Consider the following 25000-nt stretch of genomic DNA (forward strand, 5'->3'; position numbering starts at 1 on the left):
TCCTTAATTGGTATCGAATCATCTAAAATAAAGATGTCGACTAACCGATATACCCAGTTTTATAGTCTCAATTAATTTAGATGAGAATATAGGCCCTTAAAATGATACAATATGAGGTTTGAAACGTCAGTGAGAATGGAAAACTGGTACTTGGCCACCATACTTTACATTTCCCTATACTTGAATGTAATGACACTCAGTTAGACTGTTAAGAAGGGATCGTGATATTCAACCACATTGTGTGTATTTCTCCATAGTCATCAGGATAAAAAATTGGCAAGCCTTAGTCTAGATACTGTGTGCTGATTATATTTACTCAGGCATTTCAGTTAAAACAAGCATGGAAACATCTACGGGATCATTTGCATATGTAGCCAGTATGTATCTAAGTGTGCTTCACAGCGGGTGGGTGGATGAGTGCAGGGAATGGCAGATCGAGACATATCGACGATTCAGCAGCCCTAACAAGGCAGAGCCAATTAATCCATCGATTTGCATGCAAATGTACTAAAAGGTTAGGCTACTGGCTGTGACAGCCATCTGCATGCACTTACCATGCTAATGTTGGACTGACACACACACACACACACACGCACACACACAGACACGCACACACACATGGCAGTTGACACATGAGCCAAGAGACATGTGGAAGATGAGCGACGTGAGATGGCAGTAGATAGGAACTACGGGGAACCATAGGCGGAATGGAGTGCTAATGACACTGTTAACTGAGTCTCCTTGTCAGCCTCTGTTTGTTTTGGCTCCCTGCATGTCGGCCCATTGATTCTCCAGCTACCAAATGGGCCTTTTAAATCTTTGTTTTCCATTTTGGTTCAACCTTTTAGTTCCAATGAGGATGGTGGTGACACTGGGGAGAGAACACGTCCTGCTCTATGAGTTAGGATTATATTTCAGTGTAGTATGTGTATATATATTTTTTTCATCAAATGTATGGTTCATGAATTACCTATTTATCCATTCTTATTCTATATTTGAGATGGAATGTATTTTTCTGCCTCAGTGTTTTTTCTCTGTGTGTTTGTGTTTCATCTGTTTGTGTGTGTGTGTGTGTGTGTGTGTGTGTGTGTGTGTGTGTGTGTGTGTGTGTGTGTGTGTGTGTGTGTGTGTGTGTGTGTGTGTGTGTGTGTGTGTGTGTTTGTGTGTATCTTGATTTTGCACGATGGCTGAATGCAATATGAAATACAACACATTCAGCCATCTAGCCTATAAGCAGACTATAGTGAGAGCCCAAGTGAGAGATGCTGCATTGCCACAAGGCCATCTATCTATTCATCCAACCCTGTCACGATGTCCAAAAACCCTGGGCAAAGTCATACTCTGTGGGAACGGGTATAAGGCCCGAAGCCAGGGAGCATATTCCAAACCACCGAGGTCTGGCAGGCAAACGTTTGGGTCTCCATACCGTGAGGGGTTTAGACTCTCAGCTCCTAACTGCTGAAAACTGACGGTTAATTCATCAACATTTGAGTGGATCAGATTAAAAGCAACTAGCTGTTGTTCTTTATAAATGGTAGTGATATCATCTGGCCTTTCATGGCAGTCAAAATATATTTGTAACTTCCTCTGCTCGCCAACTCGTGGATATAATGATATAAGTGCTCTCGTTATTGCTCAAATGGCAGATTTGTCCTTTCAGCCACCGGGTCATACAAAAATATGTGAAAGTAATCACCAGTGCTGCTGGCTGCACATATCTGCAGTATCCACTCTGCTCATCAGTGGAGGGTGTGTAACACACTCTATAGGTTAACCTTTATGGGGGTGTAACGTGTGCCCTTACGGGTCCTCCTAAGCCTCTAAACATTGCGGCCACATGGGTCCTCTTCCAGAGATGGCCCGCCGCTTCGACTGTGCAGCGTAGTCGAGAGGCGGCCGTGGAAATGTGAGCGTTTTTTAATGGAAAGCCCTGGTTGCATATAATCAGAATAACTACAGTGTTTTTTTCTTTCTTTTAGGAAGAATGAGTAACGTGTGTGTGTGTGTGTGTGTGTTTGTGTCTAGGGGGTGTGTGTGTGTTTGTGTGTGTTGGTGTGTGTGACATACAGGGGAAGTTAGAAAAAGGTAGAAAGGAGACAGGGAGAAGGAGAGAGAAAGAGTGCGAGAGAGACAGAAAGAGAGAGAGAGATAGGGAAGGATAGGAAGAGACAGAAAGAGAGAGAGAGAGAGAGAGAGAGAGAGAGAGAGAGAGAGAGAGAGAGAGAGAGAGAGGGAGAGAGAGAGAGAGGGAGAGAGAGAGAGAGGTAAAGATAATCAGCGAGAAAGAGATAGAGAGTGCGAAAGAGGGTGATGGAGAGAGAGAAACAGAGAGAGAGACAGAGACAGAGTAGAGACCTGCTGGAAATTCTGTGGGGAGGACAATCGTCTAAGTGCTGCAGAGTGAAACACCATGTGTGTGCCCAGTGGGTGGACATTCCTGCTGCCCCCATGATTTCCTCGGGTCATCCATCCTCAGGCCCCAGCTCCACTGTAATCACATCGTACGGGTCTTCAGGGTCCCCCTGAACCACCGGCACCAACACCGGCCGGCCCCCAACGCAGACTCCTCAGCTGCATGTCAGGGTCCCAACACTCAGGGTGGGGACGATGGGAGCGAGGGTGGAGGAATCAGGCCAGTGTTATATAGGCAGGCAGGCTGGATCACAGCAGCAGAGTACAGTAGTGCTAGTTCCTTGTCTTGGATGGATAGAGGACGGACTGTGATAATGGTGATGATGCCAGACGATTTGATAGCTAAGGGCTGGTGTTTTTCAGACTTATCAAGCCTGAACAAATACAAAAGTAATGACATGGAAAAGAAAAGGACACATTTTAATCGCAACAAGTGAAGTGATGATAATGAATCCGGTTGAGGCACTCACGTCGGTTGGAAATTAAAAAGCCTTTAATGACTGGGCTGTAACATTAAAGAATAAGAACACCGACGCGTATCTGCATTCTACCTTCCTCAGGGTGTCGGAGTAATTACATTTTTAGTTCCCAAGAACGCAAGAAGATTTTCATAATGCCGTTCCAGGCAAGTCGTTTACCTCAACAAAATACTCATTTCCCACACCCTTTACCCGCGGTGGAACGCGTCTTTCCACTCGCGTGCCAGAAATCGCTTGTCGGCATCATTATCTTTCCTGAAGCTCGGACTGTGATCAGAAAGAGCTCTGGGCTGTTTTAATGAGCCCCGCCGCAGACTCCCTTGAAAGAACTCCCCGCCCCCCCCCCTTCCCCACCTAAAAGAAAAAACGCGGTACACTCCATTTTGGGTGGGACTTGTTTGCTCTGCAGAGATCAAGTTCAAGCACGGATAAGGGATCCAGGCGGTGGGATCTCTCAGGCTGCCTTTTTTCATGTCTTGGAGCGCCGCGAGATGGAAAGAAGTAGGAGGAGGAGGAGGAGGGCGGGGGGGGGAGGAGGTTTGGCATCTGCCTCTACTAATGAATCCAACAAAGACTCCGCGCCGCACACAATCTTCTCCCCCTTCCCCATGCCCCTCTCTCTTTCTTTCTTTTTTCCCTCTCTCGCTCTCCCTTTCTGTGCTTGAGAAAAGAGGCTGTTCATCATTATTCATAGACAGAGCTGATTAAAGGTGATTAAGCCTCACACATCCATCACTCCTGGCACTTTCAGTTGATGTCGTCGCTGGCCCGAATGTTGAGGTGAATCCAGTATGGGTCTCTAAGTGTGTGTGTGTGTGTGTGTTTGTGTGTGTGTGTGTGTGTGTGTGTGTGTGTGTGTGTGTGTGTGTGTGTGTGTGTGTGTGTGTGTGTCTGTGTGTGTGTGTGTGTGTGTGTGTGTGTGTGTGTGTGTGTGTGTCTGTGTGTGTCTGTGTGTGTGTGTTTGCTTGGGAGTGAGCGTGAGTGTGTATGTCTGTGTCCATTTAGTCATGTGTTTTTCCAAATTCTTCGCAATTACCCAAACGACAAGCCATTTCTCAAATATGAAGGAACAATGCGTTGACTATAATATTCACCCTCAAAACGCCAAAATAACAAGCGAAAGCCTAATTAGGGTCTCAGCTGAAATGAGCCGTGTTAGTCCATTCTTTACCGGTTCATTTCCAGTGCTCGCAAATGGATGTACACACTTTGTCTTCAAAGTCTCATTGGGCAAATGAGTCTCTCTTGCTGCTTTTCCTCTGGCTCTGTTTCTTTCTATCTTACCTAAATATGAAATCAGCTTTATTTTCACAGTGCTGCAGCATTTGTCATCATAAACATTTTCCTTTGAAACAAAGGAAAGTTTTGCTGTGTCCTAATTCTAGATACAATTGGGGTGTTCATTTAGTGGCCAGTAGCGAGCACAACCAATCACTCACCCATTTTAAATGAATTATGAGGTACAATTGCATACAGAAAATTGTATTGAAAACAAACAGCACACCCATTATGGTGAGATGGTTCTCCGTCTATATATGTTTATTTTGATATGTGACGTATCATGATTGAGCAGGAAAGAATTAAATCTATCCTTTGCATTAATTCCTTGAAAGGATAATTAAATACCAATAATTGTGTGTCTAATAGGATAGGCAGGCTTATTTTTTTGCATGATTCTGAATCATACAGACCGATTCAAACAAAACCCATTGAAATGATCCAGCATTGAGCAAGCTTGCTTTGGCTGGCTACCATAACCCCGGCTGCAATCCAATACTAACCTGTCAAAAAATGTCAACCAATAGAGTTTGATGTTGGCACAAAAAACATATGCACAGAAAAGCAAAGGCCAGCAAACGTACAGTCTTACCTGAAATCAGTGCACTCTGGAAAAACCCACATCGCGAAAGCCCATTTGTTTTTCTCTTCTTTTGTGATCTGGGGTCTGCAGTCTCCTGTAGTGTTCCCTCTGTGGGGGGGCTGCACTGGAAATAGCTTAACAGGCATTTTTTTCCCAGCGACTCCCACCCTGTTCAGGACGCAGTACCATGATAATCATACAAACAAAAATGCACCGATGGCTAATGTGCATTATAAATGGCTGTGCATGCACACACTTTAAACGACACATGCTACGGTAAAACATGCAATCATTTTTTCATCAGTTGGTTTTCCAAAATCACGCGGTATAAAATGGCTTCTCTTCACTGTTATCTTGAAAGAACAGTGAAGTCATTTTCTCATTTGTATTTTGCCTCGTAAACATGTCAGCGTATATTTCTGCACGCTACAACCTGTGTGTGTCCTGCGTGTCCGGGCTGATGCCTTGACGGATCCGCCCATGGTCAGAGGACGCAGACCCGAGGAGTGTGTGGGCTAGGAGCGGGGGTTGTATGAGAAAGGCAGGCTTGTTTTTTAGGGCCCTTGTGGCGGTTCTTGATTTCCAACCGAGCCAGGATGTCTGGCTCTCTTTGTGGTTCACCTGCGCTGGTTCGTCTCATCTGCAGCAACCTGACACATATTTATTCACACACACACCGGACACACACACACACACGCACGCATACACACACACACACAAACATACACACACATACACACACACACACACACACACACACACACACACACATACACGCGCACACACTCTTAACGTACGTACATATAACCTTCACTTTGGACCAAGGAAGTTGATTTATAGTCCGAGGTATATAGCATTGCGTTCCTTCGCGCTTTGCCCCCCAAAACCGCTTCCCTCTGTGTTTATGTCTCTCCGTCTCTCTCTCCCTGTCCCTGGTGGTAACACGTGTGGGCACTCCCTGCTGAGAGGAGTGTCAGTTGACCAGTGATTTAGTGCTGCCCTGCCCCGGACCACTGCTGAGACACCTGCCCAAGGAATCCGTGCACTAGTCAGTCATATATTCGTACACAAAAACACATTCACACATGCCTGTTCGTGTGCACGTACGCGCACACACACGCACGCACACACGCACGCAAGCACACATGGCGAGATGCATGGAACCGCATACATACATACAGGCAATACATCCCGGTCCTGTGATGTCATCGAATAAGACTATTAACCATTACTCAAACATGCAAGTCGTTTATCCAAGGAGCAATCTGTTGACGTGCAAATTATGTTAACCGACCGATGTTTTTCGTTGCACAGCTGTATTTTATTTTCTGAAGGCCGTTTTTTGTTATTTGTTGTTTCAACTTTTATTGGGACTGGAAATGGGAATTGTGATATTTTCAGTACCCATAAAGTCAAAAGGTAAAGCCTACTGAGTCGTATGGACTCTACCGTCGGAATGTTCCATGGTAACGGATCAAGTTTTCCTCAATCAAATTCCTTCCACCAACCAATGCATATTTCCATGACAGAACAGTTTAACATTTGGAAGAGATTATATTTATTATACCACATTTTTATTACACCCTTTTACAAAACAATATTTCACAAAACTCTTAGCGTATGGGTGGAAGCAAATCATGGAAATGTTAACCAGGCATTTTTCAATTTTAATAACCCAAGAATATATTATTAACCCCTCAATAATAATTGTGTTAACCCTAGATTGTCTTTATTTTTTTATTTTTTATTATTGTCTCGATTTAGATGCACATCACCCCAGGAGAGAAGGAACAGGAGGGTTAGCTCTGAGCTAGGAATGTGATTAGTATTTTGTTTTGGGGGGGTAAAACCCTGATCGAATTGCCGCTGTAATCTTCCATTCCCTGTTGCTGCTGGAGAATTCCATTAAAAAGCAGCGGGCGGTGCAGCCCATTTAGAGAGGGAGAGCCGTACGCGTCTCTCCCCAACCAATAGCACCGGACCTCCCCTCTCCTCTCTCCTCCAGCTATGTTCCCTGCCAAGGTGAGCCCTAATGAGACTCACAGGAACGACGTTAAAACATGTCTTTCTATACTGGGGTTATTAGATGAACAGCAGGCTTAGTCATTAAATGGCATGTTGATCTAGGTTTCGGGAATTTTCTTTTTATGTAATTACCGCGTGGTTTGATCGGGTAACAAACAAACAAAGTCAATTTTCATTAACACTAAGCACTTGCGCGTATATCTTATGCAGTTATCTAGTACAATGTCATCATGAGGAAGACATTGTTTCCCCCCAAAAAATAAATAAAAGAACACATACCGCACAGCTTTAATCTCGGAACAACTTTTATGAATGTTTCGTTTGCTGGCTTAAACTAAATCCAAATAGTGAAGGTACTACTGGCCCCCCAGAAAGATGGTTAGTATTTGTGGACAGAACTGCCAGAATGTCAAGTCTGAAAGCAGACGAGCCAAGGGCCTTCTTAACATATGGCAGCAGCCATGTTCTCAGGCCCTTGTGTGTGCTATATATGCCCGTCTATCTGTTTGTGCATATATTAATTTATGTATGTGCACGGATATGCCAGTATGTATTTGCACATTGTGTGCATGTGTGTTTTGACAGTGCTATTGAGTATGTGTGTGTGTATGTGTGTGTGTGTGTGTGTGTGTGTGTGTGTGTGTGTGTGTGTGTGTGTGTGTGTGTGTGTGTGTGTGTGTGTGTGTGTGTGTGTGTGCACATTTGCGTTTTGATGGTGCAAGGGCGAAAAATTGTGTCAGGCATGACTTTGTTTGTGTCTATGTGTGTGTGTACATGCTTGCATGTGGGTGTGTGTGCATGTTTGTGCACTCGCTTCAGGTGATCCGCCAGTGAAAGTAGTCTTCCCTGGTGGGCTTACTAGAAAGCCTTCCACTAGCCCTCAGCTGGCTGAGCATGGGTGTGTAGCTACCATATGGACACCTATTCATCTCATTAGAATAGGGAATGGAGGCATTCCAAGCCGCAGCTAAACTACTCATTTCATCCTTCTAATTCAAATAGATGTGTCTGTTTACCTCAGATAAAAAAAACAGAAGGCAGAAGGAAAGCCTTTATATTTGTTTCAAACGCATGCCAGACTGTCTGCAGGGATTCAATAAAAAAGCTTCAGAACACAAACAAAAAAAGGTGCCGATACCGTGTGTGTGTCTGTGTGGCCATTTTGACACACAGCCTTCATAAGAAAACTCAAAACAATACGTCTTTGCAAAGTGTCTCGACGGTCATTTTATGTAAGGAGTACAAAGCTTCAATCGCAGCACAATGCACACATGCCTGTGTGCGTCTGTGTGTATGTGCAGATGTGTGTGTGTGCGCGCAAATCTTCTCGCTGACCTATTTTCCCCTTCTTGAAGTAGCGAGCGTGTGGTCGCCTCTCGCTGCAGCCACTAAAGTCCCCTCGTGTTTTGCTTGACTCTCTGAAGAGGCAAACTGAATTGGAATTCACACAAAAAGAAGATAACACACACACTCACGTAGGCACACACATACACTCGCACAAACTGCCGGTCAGGCCGTGGTTTTCTTATTCTTTCTTTTTAAAGTGGACAGAAAATGCAGCTTCTAGGATGGATTTCTGAGCACCAGCACCCCCTTCCCCCTCCTCTTCCTCTTCTCCATGTACCTCTATATGTCAGTATTGGCATGGTAACTGTTGTCACGCACAAAGCCCCCCCCCCCCCCCCCCCCCAGCTGGCAAATACACAGCCACACACACACACACACACACACACACACACACACACACACACACACACACACACACACACACACACACACACACACACACACACACACACACACAAACACTCATAGGGGTACAATAGCAAGGACTGGAGCTAAATCACAGGGACAAGACCGGCCGGTGTTGAAGTAAGAAATGGCTCTTGTGTAAATGTTTCCCAGACACAACTTTTCACAGGAGCTTAAGTCCTTGTGTGTTGGATGGGGGTGCACACATTGGACTACGCCTAGTAAATTTGTGATTGCCCAAACACTAGCACACACACACACAAACACACACACACACACACACACACACACACACACACACACACACACACACACACACACACACACACACAAACACATGCACACACACACACACACACACACACACACGCACACACACACATGCACACACACACACACACACACACACACACACACACACACACACACACACACACAAACACATGCACACACACACACACACACACACACACACACACACACACACACACACACACACACACACACACACACACACACATACACACACACACACACACAATCTTTCCTGCAATAACTTGCTCTGTCCAATTCACTCGTTGCTCAATGTGCGACCCCACAGTGTGTCTGGGTCTTTGTATGTGTGTGTGTGTGTGTGTGTGTGTGTGTGTGTGTGTGTGTGTGTGTGTGTGTGTGTGTGTGTCTGTGTGTGTGTGTGTGTGTGTGTGTGTGTGTGTGTGTGTGTGTGTGTGTGTGTGTGTGTGTGTGTGTGTGGTAACAAAGCTCACGGGATCCGGCATTCCAGCAAGCTTAGTACATTTATGCTAATCAGATTAGATGTGTAGAGGCATATCTCTCTCCCTTCTTTCCCTTCTTTCCTTCCTTCCTTCCTTCTTTCATTCTTTCAGTACTTTCTTTGGTACCATCTTCATCTCTTTCACTCGCTGGTCACTGGGCAATCCCGGAGTAGCAGGGCAGAATGTGAAACCACTGGGAGTGACAAACACTGGAGGCAGAGTCTCCCCCCCACCCCCTCCCCTCCCCCCCTGCTGACCTCCATGTGAGCGTTGGTGTGTTGCCATGTCTTTGTGAGGCGTATTATGCTCCTGCCTGACCTGGCTAATGGCTGGGCGACGTGTGGGGGCCGGCGGGTTATTGTTCTGGTGCCTGTTTGGGTGGTTTGGGGAAACACTGTACTTTCACTCATGCGCCTCAGTTTTAGGTTATATCAGTTTGTTGTGTTATTTCCCTATTGATTCATTCAATCTAGTATCTGCAATGCTCTTGCTGTGGCGTAACATGATAACCGAAAATAGGGGCAAGCATTAGTTTTTTTGTTGTTTTGGGAGACAGAAAGGAGAAAGATGGTTGTCATCCTGGGTAACACACATGTCAGATGAGGTATAGTGCTGAGGGGAGGGCATCGGTGTAAAGATGGAGTGGATGATAATGAAACCAGTCCCTGACCCCCAAAAGAAAATGTAATCGCACCTCAAAATCAATATTGATATGCACTGCATTATGTGTGTCATTACACCCTGTGCAGTTTTCATTAGATTGTGGCCACTGTGCTGTGATGCATAACATAACGCCAAGATTAATCAAACGATTTAATTAAAAAGTAGTTTAAATTGGTTAACACACACACACACACACTCACAGACACACAAAATTGGTCTCCAGATCATCTTTATACCAACTAAATGCAATGTAATCACCGGCTCTTTATGATCCATGTTTTCAGAGGACAGACGTAAATGATGTCGCTGGCCTCTGAGAGACTTCACTGGCCAGGGTGGTCAGTCTGCTCGCTAGTCAATGGAGCTATCGGCAAAGCCCCTTCATTATCTCTTATATCTGACATCCTCAAACAGTCTCTTCCGCTGCCTGCCCTGACGTGTCTTTGTTTGAGGGTTTGTGTGTGTGTGTGTGTGTGTGTGTGGGTGTGGGTGTGGTAGTGGGTGTGTGTGTGCATTGGTGTGTGTGTGTGTGCGCACAGTTTGATACAGTACTGATTTGCATAATAATAAGGAACCCTCACGATGATGAATGGGTAAGCCTACCTGGGCGCATTGAAGATCGCAATGATAGTGTGTGTGTGTGTGTGTGTGTGTGTGTGTGTGTGTGTGTGTGTGTGTGTGTGTGTGTGTGTGTGTGTGTGTGTGTGTGTGTGTGTGTGTGTGTGTGTGTGTGTGTGTGTGTGTGTGCTTGTGTGATAATTTCATACATGTGCTTCCATCAAAGATAAATCTACAGGCTGCGTGGTTAGCCGTTAGCCCGAGACATGGCAGTGGGGGAAACTTCGAGAAGAGCTTCACAGGAATGGATTCCGTAGCAATTCAAAATGTATGTATTCAAAGGATTCATTCTGAGCGGAAATAAAAACAAGAAAAAAAGTTTTGGGTTTTCAATGCAGCTCATGTTAAGAACTATCTGCATCTTACTATCCAATGTCCCAACAAATCGTCGTCCTTACGCTTTTTTTTTTCTTATGATTCTCTTCTTTTACACTCTTGTTCCCATAAATCTTCTTGTTTCCTGGTATCTTTGTGCCTCTCTGTCTGCCTGGGAAGATGAGAAGGTGAGATCAGAGGACAAAGTCCTTTTGACCTTGTGAGATTGAAAGCCCAAAGAAAGAAAGCGAGACAGTAAATGATTATCTGTGTCGCTATAACCTTTCATGCAGAGCTGGGCAATAATTCAATATTGTTAATTGTGTTTTAATGGCATTGTGCAGTCATGAAATAAAGATGTAGTTTCGTAATCTAAATCAATGGTGATTTAAATAAATATCCGCTGTTTAATCAAAAGGCAAGGTTATTCATTGTTCGATTGTTCTTAAAATCACAATCGTCATCCCAATGCATGGTTCACATCCAGCTAGTGTCCATCTAGCCTCCAGTGTGAATCTATATATATACATATACTGTAAGTTCTGCATTGAGAAGATCTCTTTCAGGAAGTATAATGCTTGATTACTGCTGCCAGACAGTTTCTTTTAAACATTCATTGTTAACTTTTAGGCACTAAAAATAATTAGCTTTCATTCCAATGGATCCCTAATTAATTACAAATCACGGCATTCACCTTAGTTCATTGTATACCTTGACGGCATTCTTACTTGGTCAATTGGTTGAACTAAAGCAATTCTCCTCTTTTTATTTGATTTGGCCTCATTTGAAACCTGCACTTAACCAAATTTAACATAACGTAGGAGCTACGATACATCAAGGCAGAAGATAAGCGAGGATAAAACGACAGATAGTCACTTAAGCCTTTAAGGTTTGGTACGGGAGAGGGATAGGACAGAGCAGTATCTTCGGGGCATCCTGTAATATACTAGACCTCTAGACTATTCAGAAGCCATGTTAATTATTGATAGGGGTGTCCTGTGACCTATTGATTGAGCAAATTGCAGGCGTAGTCCATTGTGGTTGGCACAGATCACCGAACAGGGCACAGCCCCTATTTTACAAGCCCCGTATTATGTTGCTACCACTGTTGCACAAAAAGGGGAGAATGTCTGTATGAATGTGTATGTGTGTGTGTGTGTGTGTGTGTGTGTGTGTGTGTGTGTGTGTGTGTGTGTGTGTGTGTGTGTGTGTGTGTGTGTGTATGTGTGTGTGGAAGGTGTCACATCTTGAAGACAGAAAGGTCCATTGATTTGTCTGTTCTGAGCTTTATGTTTCAATATAGTGATGCAAGAAGTTATTCACGCGGCACATTTGTAATATCCTTCCTTTGAACTTGAGGCAAATTAAATATACAAACACATATAAACAGTTACATCCCTCCCCCCCCCCCCCCACACACACACACACACACACACAAACACACAGACAGATACACACAGACGTGCAGGCATTCACAATCCCACACATGCACAAACTCAAAAGAACACACCACAGGCAGCCGGCATGATCAATAAATGAAGACACACATAATCATGTCATCATCCCTAAAGAAGTGTTATGTTTCCTCTGTGGACCCACACAACCGCACACACATACACATATAACGAAAGATCACATGTACATCTGTGAGTGTGTTTATGTTTGTATGTGTGTGTTTGTGTGTGCGGGTGTGTGTGTGTGTGTGTGTGTGTGTGTGTGTGTGTGTGTGTGTGTGTGTGTGTGTGTGTGTGTGTGTGTGCGTGTGTGTGTGTGCGTGTTGTGCGGGTGTGTGTGTGTGTGTGTGTGCGGGTATGTGTGTGTTTGTGTGTGTTGTGCGTGTGTGTGTGTGTGTGTGTGTGTGTGTGTGTGCATATGTGTGTGTGTGTGTGTGTGTGTGTGTGTGTGTGTGTGTGTGCGTGTTGTGCGGGTGTGTGTGTGTGTGTGTGCGGGTATGTGTGTGTTTGTGTGTGTTGTGCGTGTGTGTGTGTGTGTGTGTGTGTGTGTGCGTATGTGTGTGTGTGTTTGTGTGTGGGAGATGGGTGTGCATTTCTAATGGTGTATGCCAGTCTTGAACATATGTCTGAGCTTGTCTGAAGATCTAGTGTCTGAAATTCCCATCAGCATCCATCTTGCCCTAATCCCTGTCAACTCCTTTTTGTGCTATCAAAGGAATACAGTTTTTCTACCTATTCCATCTCAGTTTCTCATGATTTGTTGTCATTGCTGTTGGGAACATGTATGTAGAAATCTACACATGTATGAACGATTTCCTCAATCATTGTTCTTTTTAGATTTGTACTATTTTATTATACCCAATATATTCATTGCTATTTTTAACATTGGGCTTGTTTAAAAAAGTGCTTTGAATCTGTCTTCAAACCCCAATTTAAGCAGTTTAATATTCAAGTTGTTCTGAAACAATGCCCTGACGATTCCTAACCTTTGCAATTATGATCAAACAGGATTTTCTGAATTAGCCAAAGCAATGTAACTGGTACATACGTGCAAACTGTTTGGTAGAACCTGAGACCTGTGTGGTCAAGCGCATATCAAGGGGGGCTCTCTCTGTAAGCTGCACCTAAAACAGGGCGGGACGCTTGTCAGCGCGTCCGGCCTTTCCTGGAAGTAGGTTTTCCGTTTTTTAATCTAGAGATACAATCGAAACCTAGATCTTTCTCTGGTGTAAACAGGGCCAGTGACTCTTGTTAACATGGACTCGAGTGCAGCCTTTCCTATACCGCAACAATTTGTGCTGACCCAGTGGTTTTATCCTTGCTGGCTGAAAGTATCCCCTGATTGGCTGCTGTAAACCAGCCGTCAAGTCTAATTTCCTGGTGTGCGCACCAATCAGGGTGGCCTTTGGGTCTTTGAGCTAAGTCTTCCAGATATCCCTCTGGGAAACCATTGGGCAATTTAAAGTGGCTTCACATTCTATTACCACATTGTGAACACACACACACACGAACACACGAAACAGAAACACATAAATGCGTGCACGAGGGGCAGTGGAAGTATTCATTCTAACACAGGGACCTTGGAGTGTTGGGGTCAGTGATGGATCTGAGGGCAGTTTAAACAGGGCCAGCGGTGGCCTTGCTGCACCAGGACGGTCCACCACTGGGGTTCGTCTGGCCTATTCTGTTCAGCCCACACATTGTGCTCCCGGCCTGCTACCTGGAAGACATTTTTGTTTTTGTGTGTGTGTGTGTGTGTGTGTGTGTGTGTGCGTGTGTGTGTGTGTGTGTGTGTGTGTGTGTGTGTGTGTGTGTGTGTGTGTGTGTGTGTGTGTGTGTCCACATGTGTGCACGTGTCTGTGTGTGTGTGCTGTTTGTGTGGTTTGTGTTGTGTGTACGGGTCTGTAAGTCTGCTTATCATTGTTTTTTGGGATGCATAAAGCAGTACTTAAGTCAAGCCGCATGAGCAGTATCAATCATCAACATAGCCATATGATTTTGATTGTAGTCTAGCGGTCCAAGGCATATGATAGGACACTATTATACCAGCTTTAGAGACCTGCAATATGGAGGAAGAGCCGCTGTGCTGGTGTGGACCCCTGGAGAGAGAGGGTGCCATAAAGTGGAATTAAACGACTCAAAGGCTTCCAGCAGATTTAAAGGCTTTGCTGCCCGGCATCAAATGACGAGACTGAAGGGAACGGAGAGGGTGGTTTGAAGTGCATGGAAATGGGTGTCGGAACAGAGGGAGGGAGGGAGATAAATGAAAATGTAATGAAATGGAACATAAAGAATGGGGAGAAATCTACCTTATTTACCTCTCCCTCTCCCTGTCCCATTAAAGCTCCTCATCTCCTCATTGTGTTTATCATCATGGTGTTTATCACAAAAACACACGCGCGATTCCCCCCCCCCCCCCCCCCCACACACACACACACACAAAAGCTTGTACACACAAAGACAAACACAAGTGCTCGCGCACACACACAGGCACACACACACACACACACACTCACACACACACAATTATTATCAATAAGCGGAATAGCGACCTTCTTACAAGGATAGTGGTATATTTGTATGAAAGAAGAGTACAAAGAGCCCACTTCTAAGCACAGTTTAAAACCAGAGCTGGCTAAGAAAGCCATCCCTTTCACAGGAATGTATTTGCATAATTCATACTGTGTGTCCTGACAGGGTGGAAGAGAGTGTACGCCAGAGACAGAAGATTGAGACAGAGGAAAAAGGGGTGAAGAGAGAGAGAGAGAGAGGGATGACGTTAGACACAGAGAGAAAGAACAAAACTGAAACAGAACGAGCCTGTGCGCGTGTGTGTGTGTGTGTCTTTGTGTCTTTGTGTGGGTATGTGCGTGTCCGCACGTCTGCACACACACATACATCTCCAATATCATTTACCACAATATGAATTCGTTATCGCCACGGCAACCAGGTGTAGACATTTTATGTTGGCTCGTAAGTACGTCCCGTCCCACGTGTTGTGACAGCTGTGATTCAAATTAAATTTGAATACAAAATTAATGTTTCTGTTTTGCTCTCTCTCTGTTTCTAGTGTGTAGACCGGGCTTCTATAAATCCGCTGTGGGCAACGCGGAGTGTTCGAAGTGCCCTCCCCACAGCGTCTCCCACCATGAGGGGGCGCTCTCCTGCGCTTGTGAAAAGAACTATTTCCGCGCAGATGAAGACCCTGCCTCCATGGCCTGCACACGTAAGCTTCTTTGTCTGTTGGTGTGTGTCTGTGTGTTTTTGTGGGTGTGTCTTTGTGTGTGTCACTGTGTCAGGGTTTGACATTCGCCTTAGCAAGAAGGGCTTTTCTGGACTCTATATTATGTTTTGGGACTTTTTACATAATTTACCAATAAAAGTAAGCTGGTGGAATATGCATATTCCGTCGTTACATAAACATTATCCAATGACTCCAATGAAAATAAAATGTGGACCCGCTTTGCACATACAGGGTAAAATACACATTTTATTGGGGCATTTAAAAGCCCTCTCTAATTTCCAGGCAATAATAGTTTGTTTGGGGCCAAATGGCCAATGAGTCCCCGTTCATTTCTGACACTGGTGTGTTGTGTCGTATGTCTGTGTGTACATACAATCAAGACTTTCTCTGCCTTCTCCTATCTACCTCCCTGCTAGACAGGGAGGACAGGTTTACGACTAAATCTCTAATTATTCAGGATGCATTACTCACGACTCTCAAATAGAATTTTATTATATTCACTTTATGACCGATTTTATAGGAGTTCTAACGGCCTTATAATCCATATAAAGCACCCTTTGTGCTAATTCTTGCTACTAATCAAACTGCCATCTTGTTACATATAAAATCCCACATATTGGATTGGGATGACGCCTGCGTTATTTTATGATACATTATGTCACAATACACTATGTGATGATACGTTATGTTATGATACGTTATATTAAGATTCATTATATCAAAATTCGTTTTGTCATGATTCGTTATATCATGATTCGTTATATCATGATACCTTATGTCATGATACATTATGCCATGATACCTTATGTTATGATACGTTTTGTTATGATACGTTATTTCATGATACGTTATGTCATGATAAATTATGTTACGATACATTCTGTTATTATTTGTATGCCTGGCCTCTTACAGTGGACCAACAGTAGTTGTTCAGAAGAAGCTTGCTAGACCAAGTATTCAGTCGTAACATTCTGGTTGTTCCCACATTCAGAAATGTGTTGTCAATGCAGTTAGCAGGCGGCCCACGTCAATTATTACAATATTACATTTTTAGATTCTCCTTAGAGTAGTAAGTTAACTGTTTCATTAAAAGGTTGTATCAGCGACTTTAGGCCTAAACATAAATGATCACATTCATCTGATCTTTCCTCACGATCCGCTAGCTGCCCGCCCCATAAGCATGCCGTCAAAGAAAAGCATCCCTGTATGCAGCCTATGCCCCGAGATCGCACACAAAAACAAATGGTACTACCAACCACTCAAAACCAAATTAAATAGTATTCCAACCAATCACTGACAATGGGTGGCTCTGTTTGTTTGGGATCTCGCTTCAAATACCAACCGAGGGCACGTCACCCAACATCGCTGATACAACCTTTAAAACAATCCGTCTCAGCTAAGAATAATTTTCTATTGGCCCAAATAGTTTTTAAATCATTACATTAAAGTGTGACGATTGGTCGACTATCGGCTGGAAATGACCAATGACCCACTCAAGAAGATCTTCATATCAGTCGGGGAAGCCCTAGTTATCCAGCTCCCATAATCCCTCCCTCTAAACTCCATACCATACCTCTCCCTTTTCTCCCCCCGTCTCCCCCAAAGGTCCTCCGTCTGCTCCCCGCAACGTCATCTCGGTCATCAACGAGACCTCGGTCATCCTGGACTGGTCCTGGCCCGAGGACACGGGCGGGCGGAGAGACCTCTTCTTCACCGTCCTGTGCAAGCGATGCCAAGGTCTTTTAAACCTCTTCTAAAAACAACCTTCCCTTACACTGGCTTTGACTTGATGCTGGCATCAGATGAAAATGCGGATTTCATCTGAGCTTTGATGTTGTTTCATTGTTCTTTTGTTTGTATATAATGCATTTTTGTTGTGTGTATTCTGTATTTCCTGTTCTCTGTTTTATTCACTGTCAAACAGGTATCGACCTTTCTGTAAGAAAGCGCCGTGTCGATGACGGTTCCTCTTGCTCTGTTTACCATTAAGGTGTAGGAGGAGTTCTGCGCTGCGAGCCCTGCCGTAGCAACGTGCGTTTCCTGCCATGGGCGGCGGGCCTGAGGAACACCACGGTGACGGTGACCGACCTGTTGGCCCACACCAACTACACCTTCGAGGTGGAGGCGCAGAACGGCGTCTCGGGAATGGCGGTGGCAATGCGGCAGTACGCCGTCGTCTCCATAACGACCAACCAAGCAGGTGAGCGTAAAAGCGATGATGAGCGAGCGGTTGATGAAAAGTGAGGACTTGTAGGACACTTTTTGACAGCGGTGTGTTTCGGTTGACGGAGAATGATCGTGTTAAGACACATGTTTACCGAGCAACTTTAATGAGCTGACGATTGTTCATACGGTCACATGGTAGGGACAAACCTCAAAGGATACAGAGAAACCCAAACCAAAAAGGTTCTCACGGACTAGACGAAAAGGTCAAACCAAAACCTGTTGTCTTGGTTTGAACGGGGAGCCTAGTTAATTGAAGATACACATCTTTGCTGCAGAGGTGATACACATGCTAACTAACACCTTTCAAATGGAGGGAGAGGGGGGGAGCTACCTGCAAGAATATTAAATTAATCATTTGTAGCGTGAAGAAGGTTATATCATTTGTGATATTGTAATATTACGTGATATTAATATTAGCATTAGGGCTGTACACAAGTCAATTGTAAATTCCCTATAGATTCTGTATGGATGCATTCTGTATAGAGAGCATTTTTTAATTCTGATTTCCTACTCCAAATTTGAGCCGATTAATAGTAGACCTCTTCAAGGGGCTGTCATCACACTGACATTAAAAGTGCTTAAATGCCTGCTACTTCTGATCAGAGGTGTCAAATATTTGATTTGACTCTCCAGGAAAGGAACATGATGATATCCAGAGATTGACATTGCTCAATTTAAATTCAATATTATACTCAGACTTAAGTTAAGACATTTATATTTAAAGTAGCCCACTATAGCAATCTACTGCGCAAACAAAATCCCCACAGGGCAGAGGGCTAGAGGAGCTGAAATTTGATCTTAACGCTTCAACGAGAACTCACAAGACAGAACCGCGGCTCTGAACCAAGGTGGGTCCAGAGCAGCCCTGTTTTGTACCACATGGGCCGTGTAGGACTTGACCCTGTTAGCCCGCGTCCCAGGAGGGGGATGGGAGCAATTTGATTTAATATGAGGTTATAAGAGACCCCTTATGGTTCTCATTTGTGAAAAAATGAAGGATTCACATCCATTCAGGAGGGGAACGTGAAGGCCGCACGCCCTTCGTCATGTTAACATTTGGATCTGGTCCAAGGGAAGGGCGATCACATGTATTCCCGTGTTGTGGCGGACGCTGTTCGTATGACCTTGTTCCCTCTCTGTCATCACACACATTATATGTTGCAACTGACAGGGGGGGGCGATATCATTTTTTAAAGTGCCAAGGCTGAGGTGAGCTGTGAATATGGATGCAGTGTGTCTGTGTCTGTGTCTGTGTCGGGAGGGAGGGAGGGAAATGTATGGGGCATAATGTACATGATATACACAAACCATCAGCCGCTAACCAGTTGCCACACACCACACAAGTTATTTGTATATATCTTTTTTCCTCTTTCAGCCCCCTGTCTTTAACCCTAACCCCGTCTCTGACTTCATCCATTTCTCATTATCTAGCTGTTGCTCTCTTTCTGTTCTCTCTTTCTCTCTCTTTCTCTCTCTCTCTCTCTCTCTCTCTCTCTCTCTCTCTCTCTCTCTCTCTCTCTCTCTCTCTCTCTCTCTCTCTCTCTCTCTCTCTCTCTCTCTCTCTCTCTTTCCCTCTCTCTCTCTCGCCCGCTCCCTCTCCCTCTCTCTCTCTCTCTCTCTCTCTCTCTCTCTCTCTCTCTCTCTCTCTCTCTCTCTCTCTCTCTCCCTCCCTCTCGATCCTACTATAGCCTGCAGCTGTACTCCCTCCATCATCCCTCAGAGATTATAGGGATTAGGGACGTCAGTCCTACACTGGTGCCACACACATACACACATTAGCACATGCACATACACTCATACACACAAACACACACACACACACACAAACATGCACATGTGCCCTAACACACACATACACACACATGCACACACACTCAAACAAACAGATACACACACACACACAACACACACACACGCACACACACACACTCACATCTATACATACATTCAGATGCTGAGGCTCAAGCTGTTAAAAGCTAGATTAAGTGTATGTATTGCAAGGGGGCTGTTTGTACTGGCTATTTTTTTCTTCTTCAAGGTGTTGTAAGATAGCTCTCCTCTCCCCTCCCCGGCGCTCACGCAGTACTCTCCACTCATTAAGAGAGAAGCATGTTGACAAAGGGGGCTGAGTGAGCGCATCCGATTCCTAAAGTCTGCTGTTAACAGCTGAACCGTGGTCGGGCGAAGCCTGCTCTGTGCACGCATGCACACGTCTTACGTGTATAAACAGGACCAAGAGGATAAACGAGTGCATCTTAAGGAAAACTGGTTACATTTTTCTGTTAAGGGAAAATCTGTTAGTTTATGAAGCAACATAGTAGATTTTTCCGGCTCTTTATCGTTGTTGAATACTTATTTTGGTTTTGGGGATTTTTCATCTTGGTATTTGGGAACCTTATTGACAGATTTGTGTCTTTATAAAACGCAAAGAAAGGATAAAGTCTAAATGCACATTCTTCTCTTCCAGTTTTATGGACTATTTACAGTGCTTGAACTTTATGGTAGGATGTTGGTCTTTCATAGCTAGCGCCAGACTCCAACCTTTTCCTCAGAAGCATCGCCGGCAGGGCCAACAGGATTGATTAAAAAATGATATTACTTCCAGAGATATTACAAGGGCACATGGGAGTAGCGGTAGAGGAGGAGAAAAAAACGACAAAAAAACGACAAAAGATGTAAAAGCAAGAAGCACAAAGCAGGCATAGTGGGGAGTGGGAGAATCCACGTTTGAGCTGCCTATGAGCAGCCCTGAAACTGTAAATCGTTACCGACAGAAACCGCAGAGCCAATAAAAACACACACACACCCCAGCCTTGCTCTTCTATCAAAACCAAAGGGATAGGAAGAGGGAGAGGGAGGTTGGGGGTAGTAAAACCAGCTTCACCCCATCTGGATTCATTACTGTAAGGGAAAAAATAACTTCAAGTGGAAACATGAGTGTAAAGGAGTGCAAAGAAATCCACACACACTAAAGCGATTTCATAGGATTGGCATGCACGCATGCACACACACACACACACACACACACACACACACACACACACACACACACACACACACACACACACACACACACACACACACACACATGCACCCAAACACACACACACCAAGACACACAACCATGGACACATACAGACAAACACAAACATAGACAAAATTGCTATTGCCTCATCATTGATTCAAACTGTGTTAACTTTTTTAAAAAGCTTCAACAATGGATCTGTGGTTTAACCAAGAGCCAATGCAGATATTCATTGTTTGACTTGAAATATTAACACAAAATTTATAGTTGGCCAGAACAAAAAAGTAAAAAAAAACACATGCATGATGGCTTATTCATATAACCCGCTGTTAAAGCAATATTATTTCATTGATTCGCTACATTTTGGTCCAACCAAAGATGACAAAAAAATATGGTCATAAAGATGTGACCACATTTGCACACACACACACGCACGCACGCACGCACGCACGCACGCACGCACGCACGCACGCACGCACGCACGCACGCACACACACACGCACACACACACACACACACACACACACACACACACACACACACACACACACACACACACACATTCAAATACACGATAAACGGAAGGCAGGAACAGACACATGGGGCCTTACACTCGCATGTAAATCCTTTTATGGTCGCCGTCATAAAAGGCTTGAACATTTCGTAGACAAACATGTTTTTCCTGTGGTCTAATAAAATGCAAACCAATCCCTCAGATGGCAGAAGTCGGGAGGGGCCGGGCCCCAAAGAGACGCCTGCCAATTAGAAAGCAGTTAAAAGGGGAATGAGAAATGGAGGGAGAGAACTCTGAAGAGAGAGGGTGGGAACATGAGGGGAGCACAGCATGGGACATTTCAAGAATTCGTATTCTTCTTTGTGTTCATCGCTGTCTACGTTTCAAAGCCGGTCATGGAGTTCATATTTATACGTGTATGTATACAATTTTTATATTGATAATTGGATTGATTTCACAGGAGGACACACAGCGTCCATGAGGTCTGAGTTTCATAAAAGCCCTCATCCTTTAAATATATACTTCATGCCTGTACGGATTTCAAATGGACACATAGCTAAACACACTAAATGAAATATGACCTCGTAATTATTACATAATTAAATTTCCACTAAAATCGTACAAAGGAAATATAAAGATAGTATGAGTGTTTGCATCTGAAATGGTAGCCCACCGCCCCGGACCACCCCCTCTACTCACCACCTGTAATTCGTCCCACTGGAAACCCAAAATGAATTAGGCCAAGACAGGAACCATGGACAATCAACAGGATGCACAAAGTACTGCATTAGCAGCTGAACTTCCTCTGAACTGCTCTCACCCTCTTTTTTTGGTCTGTCACTGTCTCTTTCTGTCTGTCTCTGCCTCTCTCTGTCTCGCTCCCGGTCTCCCTCTCGGTCTCTCCCTCTCTCTCTCTCTTCTCTTTCTCTTCCTGTAGCACCCTCTCCGGTGACAGTGATCCGGAAAGAGAGCACATCTCGGAACAGCATCTCCCTTTCATGGCTGGAGCCAGAGAGGCCCAACGGAATCATCCTGGATTACGAGGTCAAGTATTACGAGAAGGTGAGTGTGTGCCCGCAAGAAAACAACATCCCTTGGGTTGTTTCAAGGCAGCCACTTGGCACACCAGCGCCCTCTCTGGCAAGTGGGTGTAGCGGGCACCACAGAGCATAAGCATCTTGCGTCGATTAGTGTTATACTATTTGGCACAAGGGGGACGTTGCTATAGAACCCCCATTAGATGCAGCATTTGGGAGACATATTTGCCCTTTATTTTGTTCAAACTCATTCAAAAACTCATTCAAACGTGCCTGAACGACTTACAAACTATATATATCATCTTATTTGAACAAGTTACTATCTCATACTATCCCGCCTGAACGATTTCACGTCATTGATGTGATATTTTTGGGCTATTGTTTGTGTTACCATGTTGGGAACTCGTTAATACCGAAGTCCAAAAGGAAATCCCCATGTGAGACACAGACAATTACGTCACATCAATGTAGCTCGAATCCCAGACACAGGTGATTCCTCTCCAAATCGATAAAAAAATACATAACATCCTCTATGAGAGACAGAGAGTGCACAGAGGTGAGATTGCTTTCGACAACAGCAAGCACTGACCAAAATTTATTAGAGAGCTTGATTCCCTGGGTTGAATGCTTCATGAGTGGATTGCTTTTATTCAATAGGCATTTTCAAACATAAATTTTGATAAAAAAGTGAAAACATACAGCGTAAACTAACATCATGGTCGCTTAAAGGCACTGTTGGTGCCAGCTAGCACAGGCAGTGACCGAACGGAAACAATGGTGACTTTGTCACAACCAGATGTAGCAATGTTGCAACTTGACTGGTACTTCTGCAACTAATCTGTGCCTCGTCTGTGCCAATGCCTCTCATATCCTTTGGTCTTCAATAAACCTCAACACTATTGTTGAGGAAAGTAAAAAAAAAAGCATATTTTGCTCATGGATATATATTACAAATAATGCCCTGCTCTAAACTCAATGCCCTTCATTTTCATTATCCTCTACTATATTCACCACACTTCTTCTGATTTATTTTGACGTTTTCACATCTCACTCTTCCTCCCATCTCTCTCTCTCTCTCTCTTCTCTCTCTCTCTCTTTATGTCTCTCCCTCTGGGCTCATACAATGGAGACACGTTTCATTTATAGCTGACACTAAACATGTCTTGATGTTTCTCTTTGTTTGTAAAATTAGTGCAGAACTAACAGCATCGCCTTTCACACACTCATGGCCACGAGTGGTCAAAGGCTACGCTCTGCTACTTCCAAGTCGAAATTAGTCACAGAGTTTGATCATGCAGTGTTTTTTTCACAATCCCGGTCAGAGAGCTTTTTTCATGTGTGTGTGCCACAAACCCCAGTAACTCTAAATAACACTGGAAGACTTTAATGACCTTGATTAATAGACGGAAACTCCCCTCCTCTGTGCCGGGGTCCAAGCTAAGCTCCCCCTGCTCTGTGTTTGAATAAGAAAGCGTGTAAATCCTCTACTGGCTGACCTGGGTCAGGATTTGCTGTGGGTCTCAATTCATATTTTGTCTTCGTTAGACGACGGCGTTCGGACAAGAGCAGAAAAAAAGGCCACAGCTAGACACAGACGCCGAGAGTGCATAGGGGTGTGAAAACGAGGGTCTCGGCTTGCTCATCTCTGCCTGGATCGCGTATAGGATTACACCAAATAGGAATATGTGTGAAAAATAAAGCAAAAAACCCTCTGGGTCCTCATTCATCCAAAGAGATCCCCAGGGAATCCTAAGGGGGGCCTCCCGGAATTCGTCTGCACAAATGCCCCCCTCGCAAAATGCTCTACGATTGTAGAAACTAAATCCCATAAGGACCGTTGACACCGGCAGACCCCGGGTGACGGAACAGAAGGCCAGAGATCCTGACACTCATGATAGAAAAGATGGATTTGAATGAAGGGAAGTTTACAATGCTGACCCCCCCCCCCAGCTTATCAGTCTGTATCCGCTGTGTGTTTGTAGATTCCGTCTGTCTCTGTTGACACTGTCTCAAAACACTGATTCCTACAGGGTTGCCACGGAGGCAGCTATGGCAACATAACAGCCGCTTGCTTACGGCTTCTCAGGGCAGGCCGCTCCTTTCGGATCACTGATGTCGCAGCCGTGGCTAAGCCAATGTGAATGTGGCTGCTTAGCTGCTTATGTAGTGAGCTGGAGAAAGTATGCATATCTGTAAGTAGCTATTAGGCCCTGCATGCTAAGTGATAGAGCGTGTTGGTTCCAGTGGCAGTCCTGAACCACGTCCAGGATTGGTGGTACACTCTCTATGGGGCATTTTCTCTTACAGCAAAGTGCTTTTAGTCGTTGATATCATAGTGAAGCCTCTTCTTGACGTTAAAGACCGGCTACAAGGCATCGCGTTGCAGATGTGGTGCACTTTTGTTTCCAAATGCACGCTGTGAAAATATAATTTGTGGGGAAAGCTTTGCTGATTGTATTTGCATGTTTTATCATTACAATCTAGTGAGCAGGGAGGAACTTTGAAATGCACTGTAATTTAAACTGTTTATTTATGCCTCGTTCTTATACAGAAAATGCCAGTGAAAGTGCCTTCTGTACTGACTTTCACTGCCCTTGTA

General features: G+C 44.4%; 1 protein-coding gene across 3 annotated transcripts in view; it reads left to right on the top strand.

The window, feature by feature from the left end:
- The window catches only part of epha3 (eph receptor A3), a 75031-nt gene that overhangs the window by 22055 nt on the left and 27976 nt on the right, over positions 1-25000 (top strand). For all 3 annotated transcript variants that reach the window (XM_030342711.1, XM_030342709.1, XM_030342710.1), the window contains exons 4-7: positions 15426-15581; positions 17205-17336; positions 17590-17799; positions 22302-22426. In XM_030342711.1, the coding sequence (XP_030198571.1) occupies positions 15426-15581; positions 17205-17336; positions 17590-17799; positions 22302-22426 (623 nt within the window). The remainder of the gene's footprint in view (positions 1-15425; positions 15582-17204; positions 17337-17589; positions 17800-22301; positions 22427-25000) is intronic.

Source organism: Gadus morhua, chromosome 20 (genome assembly GCF_902167405.1).
Source record: "Gadus morhua chromosome 20, gadMor3.0, whole genome shotgun sequence".
In the NCBI taxonomy this organism is placed as follows: domain Eukaryota; kingdom Metazoa; phylum Chordata; class Actinopteri; order Gadiformes; family Gadidae; genus Gadus; species Gadus morhua.